At 42.6% G+C, this 16,212-nt stretch overlaps 1 protein-coding gene across 2 annotated transcripts in view; it reads left to right on the top strand.

Moving 5' to 3' along the window:
- The window catches only part of FAM169BP (Protein FAM169B), a 90,033-nt gene that overhangs the window by 49,109 nt on the left and 24,712 nt on the right, over positions 1 to 16,212 (top strand). For both annotated transcript variants that reach the window (XM_027067963.2, XM_053223616.1), the window contains exons 4-5: positions 147 to 232; positions 6,157 to 6,334. In XM_027067963.2, coding sequence (XP_026923764.1) covers positions 147 to 232; positions 6,157 to 6,334 — 264 coding nt within the window. The remainder of the gene's footprint in view (positions 1 to 146; positions 233 to 6,156; positions 6,335 to 16,212) is intronic.

The raw sequence follows: 16,212 nt of genomic DNA, 5'->3' as shown, positions 1-16,212 counted from the left end.
GAGAACACGTTCTAGAGCTATTGCCCGCGTTACCCACACATCCTCCTCCGTTGCGCCTCTCTGGAGGTCGCGTGATGTTGAAACCGCCTCTCCGGTGGCCTCATGGCCGTGTGCACATCATCCTTTTCTCTTGGCTTTCTCTTTAGTTGTGGCTGTTTACATACAGGAGGCCTGGTGGGCCACCGAAGATGTGCTGCGAACCTCTGATCCTGCCCGAGAAGGTCTGATGAAGGTGAGGGCATGTAAATTTCCATGGATATTGCAAAACAGGTTTCAAGGCATTGTGCTTATTATCGTGTTAATAATCGGAAGCAGTCTCCCTTTGTGGATTAGTCTCCTAGGGCGGAAACAACTGGAATGTATGGTCTCACAGTCCCCTGAGGCTACAAGCCTGAGGGCCACGGGAGAGAATCTGTTCCACTCCTCTGTCCTAGCTGTTGGTGGCCTCAAGTGTTCCTGGACTTACGGTCATCTTCCCTTGGTGTGGGTCTGTGTCTGTCCAGGTACCCCCTTTCTATATGGACACCAGCCATATTGGATCGGGGCCCACCCTAATGACCTTGTCTTTTTTTTTTTCTTAACATTTTTTTTTAATGTTTATTCATTTTTTTTTTTTGAGAGGGAAAGACAGAGAATGAGCAGGGAAGGGGCAGAGAGGAGACACAGAATCCAAAGCAGGCTCCAGACTCTGAGCTGTCAGCACAAAGCCCGATGTGGGGCTTGAACCCACGAACCACGAGATCATGACAGCCGAAGTCGGATGCTTAACCGACTGGGCCTCCCAGGCGCCCTCCCCCCCACCCCATGACCTCATCATCTTAACTTGATCATCTGGAGACCCTATTTCCAAATAAGTCACATTCGCAAGTTAGGACTGCAACATCTTTTCAATCTAGAATACCCTGCCGGTAGGAAAAAAGTAATAAATGTCGTGTGCAACAGACATCTGGCTATTGGCACATCTCTCTTATCTTCCTGAGTGGCCCCTCGTGTCTTGGTTTTAAAACTTTAAACGATCTCTCTAGTGTGTAGGAGAGTTCTGCGTATTGCATCCAAGTGCTGTCTATTGGTGCTTACCATGAGTCAGACATTGTGTTAGGTACTCACCTATGTGTTACCTCAGACTCTGTGGGGATTATCTACTTTTAGAATCTTAAAGGTTTTGGTTTTGCAGATGAACACATTGAGGCTGAGCCACACAGCTAGTAAGTGATTTAACCGGACATAAACTCTAGTCTCTTTGAGATCGGGCATGGAGGTCTTTGACGGGCTGTGGTTTTTTAGAGCAGTTGTGAAGCCAAAACCTAGGATGGCAGGGGTAAGGGCAGGTGCCCCAGCAGCTCCTCGGAGTCCCTGTGGCAATCTCTCCACTGAAGTTTGGCTCGGGCAGAAGCTGAGGAAAAAGGTAGTAACTAGTGAAGAATTTAGACTGTTTATGTCACGTCTGCCTGTTTTCATTTGATTGGCACACTTGTTTTCATTCCGTAGGTGCTTCTTGGCAGTCTCGAAATGGTGGATGTGTCCACAGTCCACGTGATCTCCCTCATTGGGTCCTGTAAATACTAAATGAATTATCAGTATTCTTTCAGGTTTGGTTTAGAAAATGAGCGGATAAATGTGTACTCTAAATTGCACCCTTTCAAAGCATATAATTGAGTGATTTTCAGTATTTGCACAGAGTTGGACATCAGTCACCATTACTTGATTCCAGAATGTTTTCATCATCCCAAAAGGAAACCCCTTACCCATCAGCAGTCACCCCTCATTTCTCTCTTTCCCCAGCCCCTGGCCACGAATCTGCTTTTTGTCTCTACGCATTTGTCCATTCTGGACATTTCACATCCATGGAATCATACACTAGGTAGTCAGTCTTTTGTGTCCGGCTGCTCTCACGGAGCATGAAGTCTTCAAGGTTATTCCACACGGTAGCACGTGTCAGACCTCATTCCTTTTTGTGGCTCAGTATTATCCCACTGCATGGATAGACCACGTTTGGTCATCCATTTATCTGTTGGTAGACATTTGAGTTGTTTCAGTTTTTTTTGGCCATTTTGAATAATGCCACTATGAACATCTGGGTGCAAGTTTTTGCGAGGACATATATTTTCAGTCTTCTTGGGTATGGACCTCAGAGTAGGACTGCTGGTAAGCGGGACCGCCTTACATTCCCACTGGCAACGTCTGAGGGTGTCCATCTTCCCATGTGTCCCTGATACTTGTTACTGTCTTTTTTTTTTTTTTTAATGTTATCTATCCTACCCAGTGTGAAGTGGTATCTCATTGTAGTCTTGATCTGTGTGTCTCTGGCTAAGGATGTTAAACATTTTTTCATGTACTTGTTGGCCATTCGTATATCCTCTCTGGGAAAATGTCTATTGAAATCCTTGGCCCCCCTTTTTATTTAAAAAAAATTTTTTTTTAATGTTTATTTGCTTTTGAGAGACAGAGACATGGGACGAGTGGGGGAGGGGCAGAGAGAGAGAGGGAGACACAGAATCCGAAGCAGGCTCCGGGCTCTGAGCTGTCAGCACAGAGCCCGACGCGGGGCTCGAACCCACGAGCTGTGAGATCATGACCTGAGCCGAAGTCGGACACTCAGCCGACTGAGCCACCCAGGTGCCCCTCCTTGGCCCCCTTTTTAATTGGTTGGTTGGCTTTTTACTGTTGAGTTGTAAACACTTTTTCATATATTCTGGGCACAAGTCCTTATTGCATACATTGCAGATACGATTTGCAAATACTGTTTCCCAGCCTGTGAGTTGCCTTTTTCATGCCTGTCCCCCTCGCCAGCTTTATTGAGGTACATCTGACATAAACGTTGTGTAAGTTTGAGGTGTACAACGTGTTGATCTGATACGCTTACATATTGCAACATGATTCTCACCATGGCGTTAGCTAACGCCTGCGTTCCATTACATAACTGCCATTTTTTGGTGATGAGAACATTTACGATCTATTCTCTTAGCAACTTTAATATAATACAGTATTATTAGCTATATATGTGATCATGCTGTATACTAGATTCCCAGAACTTATTCATCGTACAATTGGAAGTTTGTACCTTTTGACCAACATCTTCTCTTTTCTCCCACCTCTAGCCCCTGGTCACCGCCATTGTATTCTCTGTTCCTAGGAGTTCGGCTTTTTCGGATTCCACACGCACGTGAGATCATGCCATATTTGTCTTTGTCAGACTTATATCACTTAGCATAATGCCCTCTGGTTACACCCAAATTGTACACAGCAGGATTTTTCAGGTCCGGTTTTAACTGACTGAAAAGATAGTGTTTGAAAAGGGTCCCACCGTCCCCCCCGCCCCCAAACTGGCAAGCGGCTTGAGATTCAGCAAATGTGTGTGGGGGACCCAGTGGGGTGGCCTGGTGTACCCGTTTGTGTTTCTATGCTGGTCCCTTTCCACAGGTGGGCCAATGGTATTTAGTGGCTGGGTGTTCTGAATGCCAGGAGGAGTCTGATTTGCTCTTTAAATCATTTTTTTTTTTTTTTTCGAGAACAAGAGTGGTCACTTCTTCCATGTGTCAATTCTTCTGTGTTTAGATGAAGAAAACCCCAAATTTTCTGAAAATGTGGCCTATGTTGTGAACAGAAAGAAGCTTGGATGTTACTTGCACTTAATGAACCATGTTGCAGAGATCTAGCTGTCCCCAACTGTCTGTGGATAGTTTCCCTTTCCATTCGTAGAACTTCAGGTCTTGACATTTATTTATTTTTTTCTTTTAATCACATTTTGTTTCTTAGCCAGCTCTTCTTTGTAAATTACCAAAAAAAAAAAAAAAAGGTTAATGTTCTTTCTGTTAACATAATTAGTGCTCCTAATTGAGGGATTAGAATTGGATCTCAGTTTTGTATTTTCAGAAACGTTTCTAAGTCAGAATCACATGTCACCCATTTTTTTCCCCCCTGTAATGAAATTGGACGAATTAAGTGCCTTTTCTCTTTCTCCTTTTTCTCCTGCCAGTTTTTGATTGGATATTTCCCTTCTGCCAGATGCAATCTGCTATTCTCTTCTGGCTTTCCTCTGAACTTTTTGGCTTTGTAAGTTGAAAAATATAACCTCCCACATCACCCCACTCAGGTTTTGCGTGACCAGCTAGTTATTCTTAAAGTCTGAACTTGATTTGGCCTGCTACTGTCTGAGATACAAAGTTGGGGTGGCTTCTCAGAGTTAAGCTGGTGTGGTTTTCACAAAGCTTTTTCTCATTTAAGATTTGGCTCCAGATGAGGGTGAACTATTTTGCATTCTGGACCAATTAATAAGTTTATTGGCACTGAACACTTTGTGCCATTTGCTAGGGTGCTGCAAGCTGCCTTGTTTTTATTATCAGAACACTTGCAAACAAGTGTTTTTTTCCCCTCCCCTCCCCCCAAAACAAGTGTTTTAAGGACCACTTAGGCAATCTTCTCCCTTGACCACTGGAGGAAACGGAGGCTCAAAGAGGTTGGGTGTTGCTAAAGAGCTCCCCACAAATCTAGGCTGTAAAGTCAGTATCATAGATGACGATGATGATGGTGATGATGGTGATGATGATAAAACTTTAAGGGGTAAAGTATTCAATATAAAACTAAGCATAGATACTTATGTGAAACTTTCCCAAAGTCTTAGTTCTTTTTCTTTTTTTAAATGTTTATTTATTTTGAGAGAGAGAGAGAGAGTGCGCACAAGTGGGGGAGAGGTAGAGAGAGAGAGAGAGGGAGACGGGGAATCCCTCTGCAACTGTCAGCACAGAGCTGGACCCGGGGCTCGAACTCATGAAACCGTGAGATCATGACCTGAGCCGAAATCAAGACTTGGGTGCTTAACTGAGCTGCCTAGGTGCCCCTGCCAAGTCTTAGCTCTAATGCATGAAGATGCAGAAAGGAACCATGAGCTGGGCTATAGCAGGTGCACTGGCCTGGGACTCAGAAGCTCTGGCCTATTTTGAGCCTGCCTGTCTCTGGCAGAGCCCTCATTCAGCTGTCATAAGTCCTCTTTGGAATGAGGCAGGGAAATCGATACATGTAGTCACTTACCCTCTTTGAGTTTCAATTTCCTTACCTATGAATCAGGACCTCCCTGGCGTGTGGTGACAATGGAATGGGAGCTTGTGGGTGGAAGTCACGGGCCAGTTAATGGCATTGCTGATCTCGTGGTGACGCATAGGACGGGGTGACCAATACCCACACACGTAGGCTGTCACATAGCGGTCTTGTCAGAGTGCAGTGCTTTCTGTTCATCGATAGTCGATTGGGTTCATCCCAAGTGTTTGCTGGTGGTTGCCCAGAGGACTGCAGTTAGGACTCTGACCGTATCCGGGCTCAGTCGCACAGACTGGGATCGATTAGCTATGTCTGCCGTGGGTGTAGGAGTGGGACGCCTCCGTTTATGCCACATATTTGCCACCTGTGGGCTATACAAATGCAGAAGATTTTAACAGGCAGAGGAGTGTAAAGTCATTTTGACTTGTTAATGCTAAAACTCTGTGTGGGCCTGACCTTGACCACATACAAATGCCTCACTTGTGACATTGCGATGGGCAAGAAGTGGTTTCATGTTACTGCCTTAGAACAAGATGAGCCACAAGATGAGCCTTGACTCCCAGTAAGTCTCTGAGATTGGGACTCTAGTGTGTGCTCCAAATCTATCACATCTCAAGCCATTGAAAATCGTCTGCTTTTGGTGTAGCCGTTGATCTTCCCCAATTCTTTATCCTCCTTCTGAGGGTCAGAATTCTGGGGCGGTTGTTAAAAACAGAGGGTGGGATGATTTCCAGACATGTCTAGTCAATCTGCTGAATTGGCTTGCCTGGCCCCTTCCAGAGGTAACTTCCTGTTTTGTTGACCAGCAAAGGATTGTTCTCTCTTTCTATTTACATTCCACATCTGTGGCCCTGGGGACCCAGGAGGCCCCTCTGGCACTGCCCCTCACTCCTGGAGGCCGATGGGTGCGAAAGGTCAGGGTTGTGAAAACCTCTGTGAGAAATTATGATTCACAGTTTGGCTCCTGAGCACGGAAGGAATCCTGTAATGATGGCGCACACACCTGGCCCCGAAGCGTGGGTTGCTTCCAAGTGCAAAATTTATCGCGTGTGATTTTCCTCTCTCACTTGCTTGTTCCTTCTTTCTTTTTCTCCCTCCCCCTGCCCCCCCCCCCCCTCAAAGGTTCAGTCATTCGGGGAAAGGATTGTGCTTTTCATTCTCAACGTCGTTATTTTTGGAAGATTGGAGAGAAATTTGGATGATGGGGACATGTTTTTTTTACCTCACCCTGTGAAGGAGCAAGCGAAAATTCTGTGGCGGGATGGAGCAGCTGTTGGGTTTTACACAACCAAAAGGAAAGGTAAGGGACACGTGGCCCTCGGGGTGAGGGAGGCTCTCGATGTCTGCCTGCTGCGGAGGACCCCCCCCTTACCACAAGTGTTCCTTGGAGAGAATCTTCTGGCACAGGAAGTGTTGCTAATTCAGCTGTCCTGTAAATAAACCCAAGGTATGGATTTCATTTTCTCAATTCTCAGTCTACTGGCAAATAGGGTGAAAAGCGTGTCCTTTTGATTCGCAGGCACTGCCATGTCCCTCATAAAATGCTTATTGCTGTTAATGGTGTAAAATGACTTTGCAAGCACAGCGCTCTTCATTTCTTTTCTTTAATGTTACCAATTAGCTGTCAGGAAAAATACCATTGCTAACAGCTGACATGTGGCGAAAAAAACACACTGGATGCCAAGATTTATAGACATTACCTCAGAAGAGGGGGAGGTCGGCCATGATAATAAGGTTAGGGTAAAATGCTGGGACTTATTTTTTAGGGGCTGTGACAAGAAGTGAGTGTGATACTAGGACCATTTTGCCTCAGGGATTGCTCTCGTCTTTAAAGTTGCTTTCTTTAATAGTTTCTTGAATATTTAAAGCCTGTCAACATCTCTAATCCAAATGGTCCCAGCTCTCTCCTTTAGTTCTTATTGAGTTCTAAATTTTAGCAAGAATGAAGTTTCCCAGGGAACCACCACAGAGATGCTGTTCTCTTGAGTTAAGTGTTTTTCTCAGGGGATCGAAAGGCTGATTGTGGTATTGAGCTACATTCATATTGTGTGTTTGATCCACCTGTCCAGAATGGAGTAAATCTGCATTTCTCCCCTTTTTTCCCCCCAGCTCAGTGTGAGATGACCAGTTTCCCATGCAAACAACTCCTTTAGTTAATTATTTGTCAAGGTCAGTCATACACACTTAAGTACCCGTGTCTTTCCGCTCCTTTGATCACCATAGCCATTTACTCTTGGATTTCAGTGCACCATTTTGCTTTTTCAAGTGGCTCCGTTCTTTAGTCGTTTATTTTTGATAGACCAACGGATCCAGAGAATAATTAAAATGGAAGGGAAACTTCCTCTTTCACTTTCTAAACATTTTTTTTTAACATTTATTTATTTTTGAGAGACAGGGCGAGACAGAGCATGAGCAGGAGAGGGGCAAAGAGAGAAGCGGGGGGACACAGAATCTGATGTAGGCTCTAGGCTCTGAGCTGTCAGCACAGAGCCTGATGCAGGGCTCGAACCCCTGGACTGTGAGATCATGACCTGAGCCAAAGTCGGACGCTTAACCAACTGAGCCACCCAGGTGCCCCCCTCTTTCATTTTCTAATAAATGGCTGGTCTTAAATCTGTCGCAGTATCATTTGTGCCATAGACATCCTACTCATAGTGAAAATGGTTAACAGATCCCACCTTGATGTGTGAGAACCACAGCAATGGGGTGAAAGGAGTGTGTGACCTTATCTCTCCAGCGCCTTCTGTTGCACCTTGTGGCAGCGATAAACCAGGGCATCGTTTTGTGAGGATGAAGTACAGGTTGGTTGTGGCTGCCTCGTTCTTCCCAAAGCAGACCCAGACCTCAGAGTGAAGGGGAGGACCTTAAGATGTCAAGCTGAGTCCGATGATCAGACTAAGGTGCTTGGATTTCTGCTTCCTCTTCATTTTTGATGAATTCCACGAATTTGGTGGAAAGTTCTCTGAAGCTGCTTCCTGGGTCATGTTGTTTTCATCCATGAGCTGATCTTTTAAGTGGCAATTGACTTTTAGTTACTCAACAATTTATTGCATTTGGGAAGTACCAAACCAGTAGAAAATTAAATAAAGAAAATACAGACTTCTGGTATACATTGCCAATTAAAACTTTTTCTTTTTTCAATTTTTTATATTAATCAGCAGAAAAGTTTCATTTCTTTTAAGGACAAACAATTAAACCACATCCAAGGCCTTCACTTACAGGTACAAACCAAAATAGCCATTTTAAACATTAGTTATTGAGGTACAATACCTACACTGGGGGAGAATGCTTCGCCATCTGAAGCTTATATCAAACTTTGCTTGATCGACAGCTGAACTCTGCTGGTGTTTGGGTGTGGATGAGGGTAAGAGGGTATCTGCAAAACCAAAGGAGAACAGCTGTGTTCCACAAGTACTGAAACATTTTAGACTGCATTGTGGGGACAGGTTCCATGCCGAGCGGAAGAGGGGTGATAAAAGCTATGTCCCTCCCCTAGGGCATCAGGCTGTCTTGCAGAGTGCCACAGCAGAAAAGCGGACCTCCCCTTGCTCACCCTCAGTGAATTCTCTGCAGACCTTCGCAGCTGGTTTACCGGAAAAGGCATTCGTCCATCAAGTTCATAGAGATGGCCATCCACCATGAAAATTCACTTTGTAATCTCCCCGACATTGGCCTTCCTGTGCCATGGCATCATGGACTGCCTTAATGGCCTCATTCTGCTCAAAGCATTTGGTTCTGTCTTCAGGGGACAGCTTCTCTGTTTCAGAAAGAAACCGTTTCAGGACTGACCCTTCTCAAACACCAGTTTGCCTTGGTTATTGGCCACTGAATGTATATAAGTCTGATGGTACCACAGGGGTTCCTGATGGTCTGCTTCATGAAGTACACCTTAGATCTTTTTTTTTTTTTTTTTAATAACTGCTGTTGCTTGATTAGCTTAGTTTTAGAGAGAGAATAAAACTATTTCTGTTAGAATAATTATATAGATACTGCCTGCAACAATGTATGAGAGTCATTAAATATTTTAGTCCATTTCTTTAACCGGGCCATTTGCTTATTACTGAGCTTCGTGGTTTCTCCACATGTTATAGATGTAAGTTCTTTATCAGATAATGTATTGGAAAACATTTTCATTTTGGCACAACAGTATTTTTCAAAGAGCAAACATTTTAATAGTTTGATGAAGTCTGTCTTATCAGTTTACCACTTTTCATTATTATTTAGTTCAAATATTTTCTAGTTTACGTTGTCATTTTTATGAGTTGTTTTAAAGTGGTTTTTAATTTCCAGATATTTGGGGGCTATTCCAGATGTTTTATTTATTTATTTATTTATTCATTTATTTATTTATTTATTTATTTATTTATTTTTTGGTTTCTAGTTGAATTGTTGCAGTATGAGAATGTAGTCCGTTACATTTTAATATTCTAAAAACTATTGAGAGTTGTGTAATGGCCCAGTATATGGTCTATATTGGTAGACATTCCCTGTGGACTTGAAGGAATGTGTGTATTCTGCAGGTATTGGTTTAGTGTTCTGGAAATGTCAGTTGGGTTAAGGTGATTGATAATATCATTCAGATTTTCTGCACTGTTACTGATATTTTTTGTCTAGTTCTATCAATTTCAGAGTTTGTTGAAGACTTTATGATTATGAATTAATCTTTTCCTCATTTTAGTTCTATCAGTTTTTACTTTATGTGTTTTGAAGCTTTGTTATGAGTCAAATCTATATTTATAATTGTTCTACCCATCTGATGTATTGACCATCTTATTGTTTTGAAGTTCCCATTGTCTTCACTAATATCTATTATAAAGTCTATTTTGTTTGATATTAATATATAGCCACTTCATTTTTATTATAGTTACTGTTTGCATGGAATACATTCTTTGTAGCTTTTTATGTTTAGTCTGTTTATGTCTTTATTATTTGAAGCATATATTTTATTGACAGCATACAATTGACTCTTTGGTTTTAAATCTAGTCTTAAAAGTGCCCCAGTGCTTTTGGGACACCTGGGTAGCTCAGTCAGTTAAGGGTCCCACTCTTGATTTCAGCTCAGGTCATGATCCTGGGTCGTGGGATGGAGGCCCACATCTGGCTCTATGCTGAGCATGGAACCTGCTTGAGGTTCTCTCTCCCTCTCCCATTGCCCCTGCCTGCTAATGCGTGAATGCGCTTTCTCTCTTTCATCTAAGAAAAATAATGTCTATGTTTTGATTGGGATGTTAGTCCGTTTACATTTATTTATTGATTTGGTTGTACTGAGGCCTTTCCTTTTGCAGTTTGTTTTGTGTTTTGTGTGTTTTTTTGTTGTTGTTGTTCCTCTGTCCCTCCTTTATATCTTCTTTTATTTTAATCAGATGTTTTTTAGTATTTCATGTTAATTTCTCTGTTGGCTTTCTAGTTCTATATTTTTGCATTTAAAATTTTTTAGATGTTGCTCCAGGATTACATATACGTCTTAAACTTTTCCCAATTTACTTAGAGTTAATATTGAATTACTTCAGGTAAAATATAGAAATCTTGCAACAGTGTATTTTTGTTTACCCCTCATTTTATTTACATAGAGTATTGTTATATATTAGATCTGTTTATTTTATAAACCTATCAATGTTGATTAATAGTTTTTAATAAAGTAGTTATATCTTTTAGAGATTAAAAAATAAAAGAAAAATATAGTTAAAATAGTTATTCACATACTTACCTTTAGAAAAAAATTTTTTTGAAAAAATTTTTTAACATTTATTTATTTTTGAGAGAGACAGAGACAGAATGTGAGTGGGGGAGGGGCAGAGAGAGAGGGAGGGAGATACAGAATCCAAAGCAGGCTCCAGGCTCCGAGCTGTCAGCACAGAGCCCGATGCGGGGCTCGACCCATGAACCACAAGATCATGACCTGAGCTGAAGTCGGACGCCCAGCCGACGGAGCCACCCAAGTGCCCCATTTAGAAAAATGTTTTTAATATAGGTCCCAGTTGCCATCCAGTGTCATTTTTCCTACAGGCTAAAATACTTCTTTTAGAATTTGTTGTAGTGCAGTTCTGTTGGCAACAAAAAAACAGTCTTTGTTTACTGAAAATATATTTTATTTCATGGGCATATTTGAAGGATAGTTTAGCTGGATACAGAATTATTAATGAAAGCTTTTTTTCTTTTTTTTCCTTCAGTGCTTTTAATATGTTTTTCCAGTCTCTTCTGGCTTTCATAGTTTCTGGTGAGAAGTCATCCAGTTATTTATTGTTATTCCCTCATACATAACACATAGTTTTTCTCTGACTGCTTTTTTTGTAGTTTGACTGTGGTATATCTAGGAATGATTTTATTTTTGTTTATCTTTTTGGGGGTTTGTTGAGTTCCTTGAATCTTTAATTTTTCTACCATCTTTTGGAAGTTTTTGGCCATTATTTCTTCAATTTGTTTTTTATGCTGCTTTCATTCTTCCTTTCCTGGGGTTCTAGTTGTATGTATGTGAGGTACTTCATAATGTCTTAAGTTGTGTCTTAGAGGTTTTGTTCATTTTTCTTCAAACATTTTTCTCTCTTTGTTGGGTAATTTCTACTGGTATATATTCAAGTTCATCTGCTGTCTCCAATTTGTTGTTGAGCCATTGAAAATTTTTAGTTATACTTTTTTTTTTTTCAACGTTTATTTATTTTTGGGACAGAGAGAGACAGAGCATGGACGGGGGAGGGGCAGAGAGAGAGGGAGACACAGAATCGGAAACAGGCTCCAGGCTCTGAGCCATCAGCCCAGAGCCCGACGCGGGGCTCGAACTCACGGACCGCGAGATCGTGACCTGGCTGAAGTCGGACACTTAACCGACTGCGCCACCCAGGCGCCCCTAGTTATACTTTTAACTCTAGAATTTATTTATTATTTTGTAGTTGCCATTTCTCTGTTGAGATTTTCTATATATTTCCCTTTAATTTTTTGAATTATTTTAATTCTTTGAATATATTTGTAAAGCTGTTTTGAGGCCTTTGCAAAATCCAACATCTAGGTCTATTTAAAGTGAGTTATATTGACTGCCTTTTTTTTTCTTTTTTGTCCTGAGTACGGGTCACACTTTACTGTTTTCTTCATGTTGAATAATTTTTAGTTGAAAATGAGATGTTGCAGCTATAGTATACCAACACTATAGCTATTGTGTGTGTGTGTTTTCTCAGGATTTTTAGATTTTTGACTTAGTAGTCATTCAACTTGCCTGGATTCAAACAATAGACTTTGTCTCTTTTGTGATGTGCACTGCTAACATCTGTTTGTGTGACTTCCTGTGGCTGTTTCTTTAGCCTAGCCCTGTAGGGATCTTCCCTATGGCTGCAGATTCGGTGGTCAAAGATTTGGATTTAGCTTACCTCTCCTGAGGGTTTGTTGTTGTTGTTGTTGTTTGTTGTTTGTTGTTGTTGTTGGTATTTCATTGTTGTTTTTTTTTTTTTCCTGCTCCTGCTGGTTTGGGGCTCTGTACTTTCACTGTTCAAGCCCATTTGGCTCCAGCTCTCTGCCACATGAGCTGCCTCAGTTGAGGAATGTTTATGGTTGAGAAAAGCATCAAACTCACAGATGATCCTGTGTAGTTCCATTTTTTTGAAAGTGGATATCTTTCTGGTCTTGGACTTTTTTCTTGTTGGGTTCCCTGGGGGCTCCTTTGCTTATGTGTAGGTCAGCTATAAGCCAAGGATTTGGGCAGTTGCTCAGAATTTGAGTCTAGCTCATTCTGTCGTTCTCCTGCTGCTAGGTCTTTCCCTTTAAATTCCCAACTGCTTTCAGGGGCACCTGGGTGGCTCAGTTGGTTAAGCGTCTGCCTATGGCTCAGGTCATGATCTCACTGTTCGTGGGTTTGAGCCCTGCATTAGGCTTTCTGCTGTCAGCACACAGCCTGCTTCAGATCCTCTGTCCCCTTCTCTCTCTCCTCCTCCCCCGCTCCTACTCTCTGTCTCTCTCAAAAAATAAACATTAAAAAAAAATAAAATAAATTCCCAACTGCTTTCTAATTCCGAATCTGATCTCTGACACTTTAGCTGGTAGCATTTCAGCTTTTCCCACCAATGTTTTCTGTAGCATTGGGGGTTGAGTTACTCATGGCAAGTAAGCTGCAAACTCATAGGTCTTCTCTATTCCAGTCACAATATCCTGAAATTAAATTTTCCTCTGGCCCCTATGTGCTTTTGGGTGCCCTGTGGTATCTTTCAATGATTTCTTAAATACATTTCTTAAACAGTTACTACATGTGGGGATTTGCATGAGCATTTCATTCCACCACCGTTATCTGCTGGGGACTCTGTTCAGGTATGGATCATAGAATTTTTTTTCCTATCTTTCCCATGTCTTTCTATAATCTGAGAGAGGGATTTATTTTGATAAATTAAGAAATGATTGATACCAGCAGCATCCAAGTAGGCCAAAAAACCCCATAATTTAGAAAGGGAATAGATCTATTTTATTATGCTTTATTATTTGCACACATGATTTATGAAAAATCACTGGCAGATACATGTGGAGTAGTGGACTACAGGAGGAGTTTGTAGTCACAAGTTCAGAACGGTTGTTTCGTCAGTCTCGGCTTTGTCTTTGGTGCTTGTCGTGTGGCATTATGTATAGTTTTCGTGTTGGTGCTTAGGGTATGGGCATAGCACATGGCACCCTTCTCAACTTTGTACCGCTACAATTTCTCTTCATGAGATTAGATCCTTTGGATTCACAATATCTCTTAACTTAGCTCAAACTGGGCTTCAGTGTATAATTTCATTCTGAGAGGAAGAGAAAATGTGCAGATTCATTGCATCAGTTGGATCCCAGGGGCCAGGGTTCACCTATTTAAGCATCTGACTTTGGTTAAGCATCTGACTTCAGCTCAGGTCACGATCTTGAGGTTTGTGGGTTCCAGCCCTGCATTGGGCTCTGTGCTGACAGCTCAGAGCCTGGAGCCTGCTTCAGATTCTGTATCTCCCTCTCTCTCTGCCCCTTCCCTACTCTCTGTCTCTCTGTCTCTGTATCTGTTTCTCTCCAAAATAAATGAACATTAAAAAAAAGTATGCATTGTTTCTAGGCACATTCTTGGCACATACTTTTAAGTATTTAAAAAATTTATCAGACAATAAAATTGACACTTTTTTTGGCTTTACAGTTCTATGAATTTTGACTTATATATAGATTCATGTAACTACAACCATAATTCAAATACAGAATGGGACGGCTGGGTGGCCCAGTCGGTTAAGCATCTGACTCTTGATTTTGGCTCAGGTCATGATCTCACAGTTGTGACATTGAGCCCTGCGTTACACTCCATGCTGAGTATGAAGCCTGCTTACGATTCTCTCCCTCCCTCTCCCTCTGCCCCTCCCCTGCTTGTACCCTCTCTCTCTCTCTCTCTCTCAAAAAGAAAAAAAAACACAGAATAAAATCCACCATCCCTCAAAACCTCTTTCATGTTATCCCTGGTCATCCGCTACCCTCCCTGCCACCACAGGAAATCCCAGCAACCACTGCTTTGTTCTCCATCACTATAGTATTGTCTTTTCTAGAATGTCACATAATGGAATCATATAGTTTGTAAAATTTTGAGACTGTTTTCACTCAGCATAATGGCTTTGGAATTCATCCAAGTCCATGTGTAGATCAGTAGTTTGTGCCTCTGTATTGCTGAGGAGCATATTCAGTTTGAAACAAGTGCCTTTGTACAGACCCAATGAGATCTTTTCAGGTAGACCTCTCTTTGGGACCATTTTCTTTACAGGCTGGTTTGAATTTCTCCCTTCATTTGGCCGTTCAGTGATTGCCTTTCTTAAGAAATATTGACACTTCAGCCATTTCACTATTTTATGTTGAACTTCTCCCCCAGCCCCAGATAATCAAAACTAATGAGGTTTTACTTTAACTTCTGTTCTCAAACCACTAGTCCACAAGACTGTTAGCATTCAAGGGAAGAAAATACCAGACTGTAAGTGGAGAGCTGGCCAATTTAAGGCCGAGCTGGGAAGTGTTTTGCTTTTGTATAAAAATCTGAAAAGAACAGCTTTATATTTCAGATTCCTGAAAGCCCGACGCTAATGCAAATCATAAAACCAGGAGCGGCACTTAAAAGCATTAAATTAGGTGATTTGCAATCCAGACAGGCATGGGTGACGGCAGCGATGCCATGAAGTGGCCTCGGCTGCCCTGCTCCTCGCAGGGGGGCAGGGGGGGTGGGCTTCTTCTCTTCCCCCTCCCCCAGACGCCCAGTGCCCCAGGCACCTCCTGCAGGGTTGTGTCGTCAGGCAGGACTCCCTCGTGCCATCTTCTGGACTTCGGTGGAATCATAAGTAGCCAAAGTGGCGTGTGTGGCGAGAGCGTGGTGTTGGTCCAGGTACTGACGCTGCTGCCCGACGAGACACGGCTGCTGTTGTGAGGAATGGGGGTCCCGTCATGCGCCTGAAGATGGGGTGTTGGAGTCTGCAGGGAAGAGCATGGGACACAGCCTGCCTTCCCATGCTGGGATGTGTATCAGCGGCTGCTGCACGTTTATCCTTGCAAACAGCTTCCTTCACACACTTACGTCTCCTGCTTCCTCTTCTTAACTTTTTAAAATTTATTTGTTTAGAGAGAGAGAGAGGAAGGGCAGAGAGAGAGAGAGAGAGAGAGAGAATCCCAAGCAAGCTCCACACTGTCAGTGCAGAGCCCATTGTGGGGCTCAAACTCATGAACCGTGAGATCATGACCTTTACCAAAATCAAGAGTTGGATGCTTAACTGAGTCACCTCGGTGCCCCTCCTTCTTCCTCGTAACCTTGACTTGAGTTTGCCATGATGCCCATTGGGCCTCTACCTGTACTGCCTTAAAGGGCCAAGATCTATTGTAGTCCTAGTTTTACTTTATTTTAAGTTCCCTCCAAAGAATCAGATTGGTCCAGCTGGCCTGTGGATTGGTTTCTTGTGGCCCATGGGTCCACCTCTCCACTCAACTGACTGTGGATGGGTGGACTGACTTTCGTGGTCTAGATATGGCCACCTAGCCTTCGTTCCTTAACTGAGGCTGGGGCAGGGGCTGTTTTAAAGGACTGTGGGCTGGGTAGACACCCCATCGTAATCCATCCTGTTTATGAAGGCTTAGTCTGGCCTGGATACTTCCGGTCAAGACCACCAGGCAGCCCTTCATTACTGCACAGAGGATCATGCGTAACAGATGGTGTGCTCCAGCACC

Source organism: Acinonyx jubatus, chromosome B3 (assembly GCF_027475565.1).
Source record: "Acinonyx jubatus isolate Ajub_Pintada_27869175 chromosome B3, VMU_Ajub_asm_v1.0, whole genome shotgun sequence".
NCBI lineage: Eukaryota > Metazoa > Chordata > Mammalia > Carnivora > Felidae > Acinonyx > Acinonyx jubatus.
Note: the sequence above shows the minus strand (reverse complement) of the source record. Positions and strands in the feature narration are given on the sequence as shown.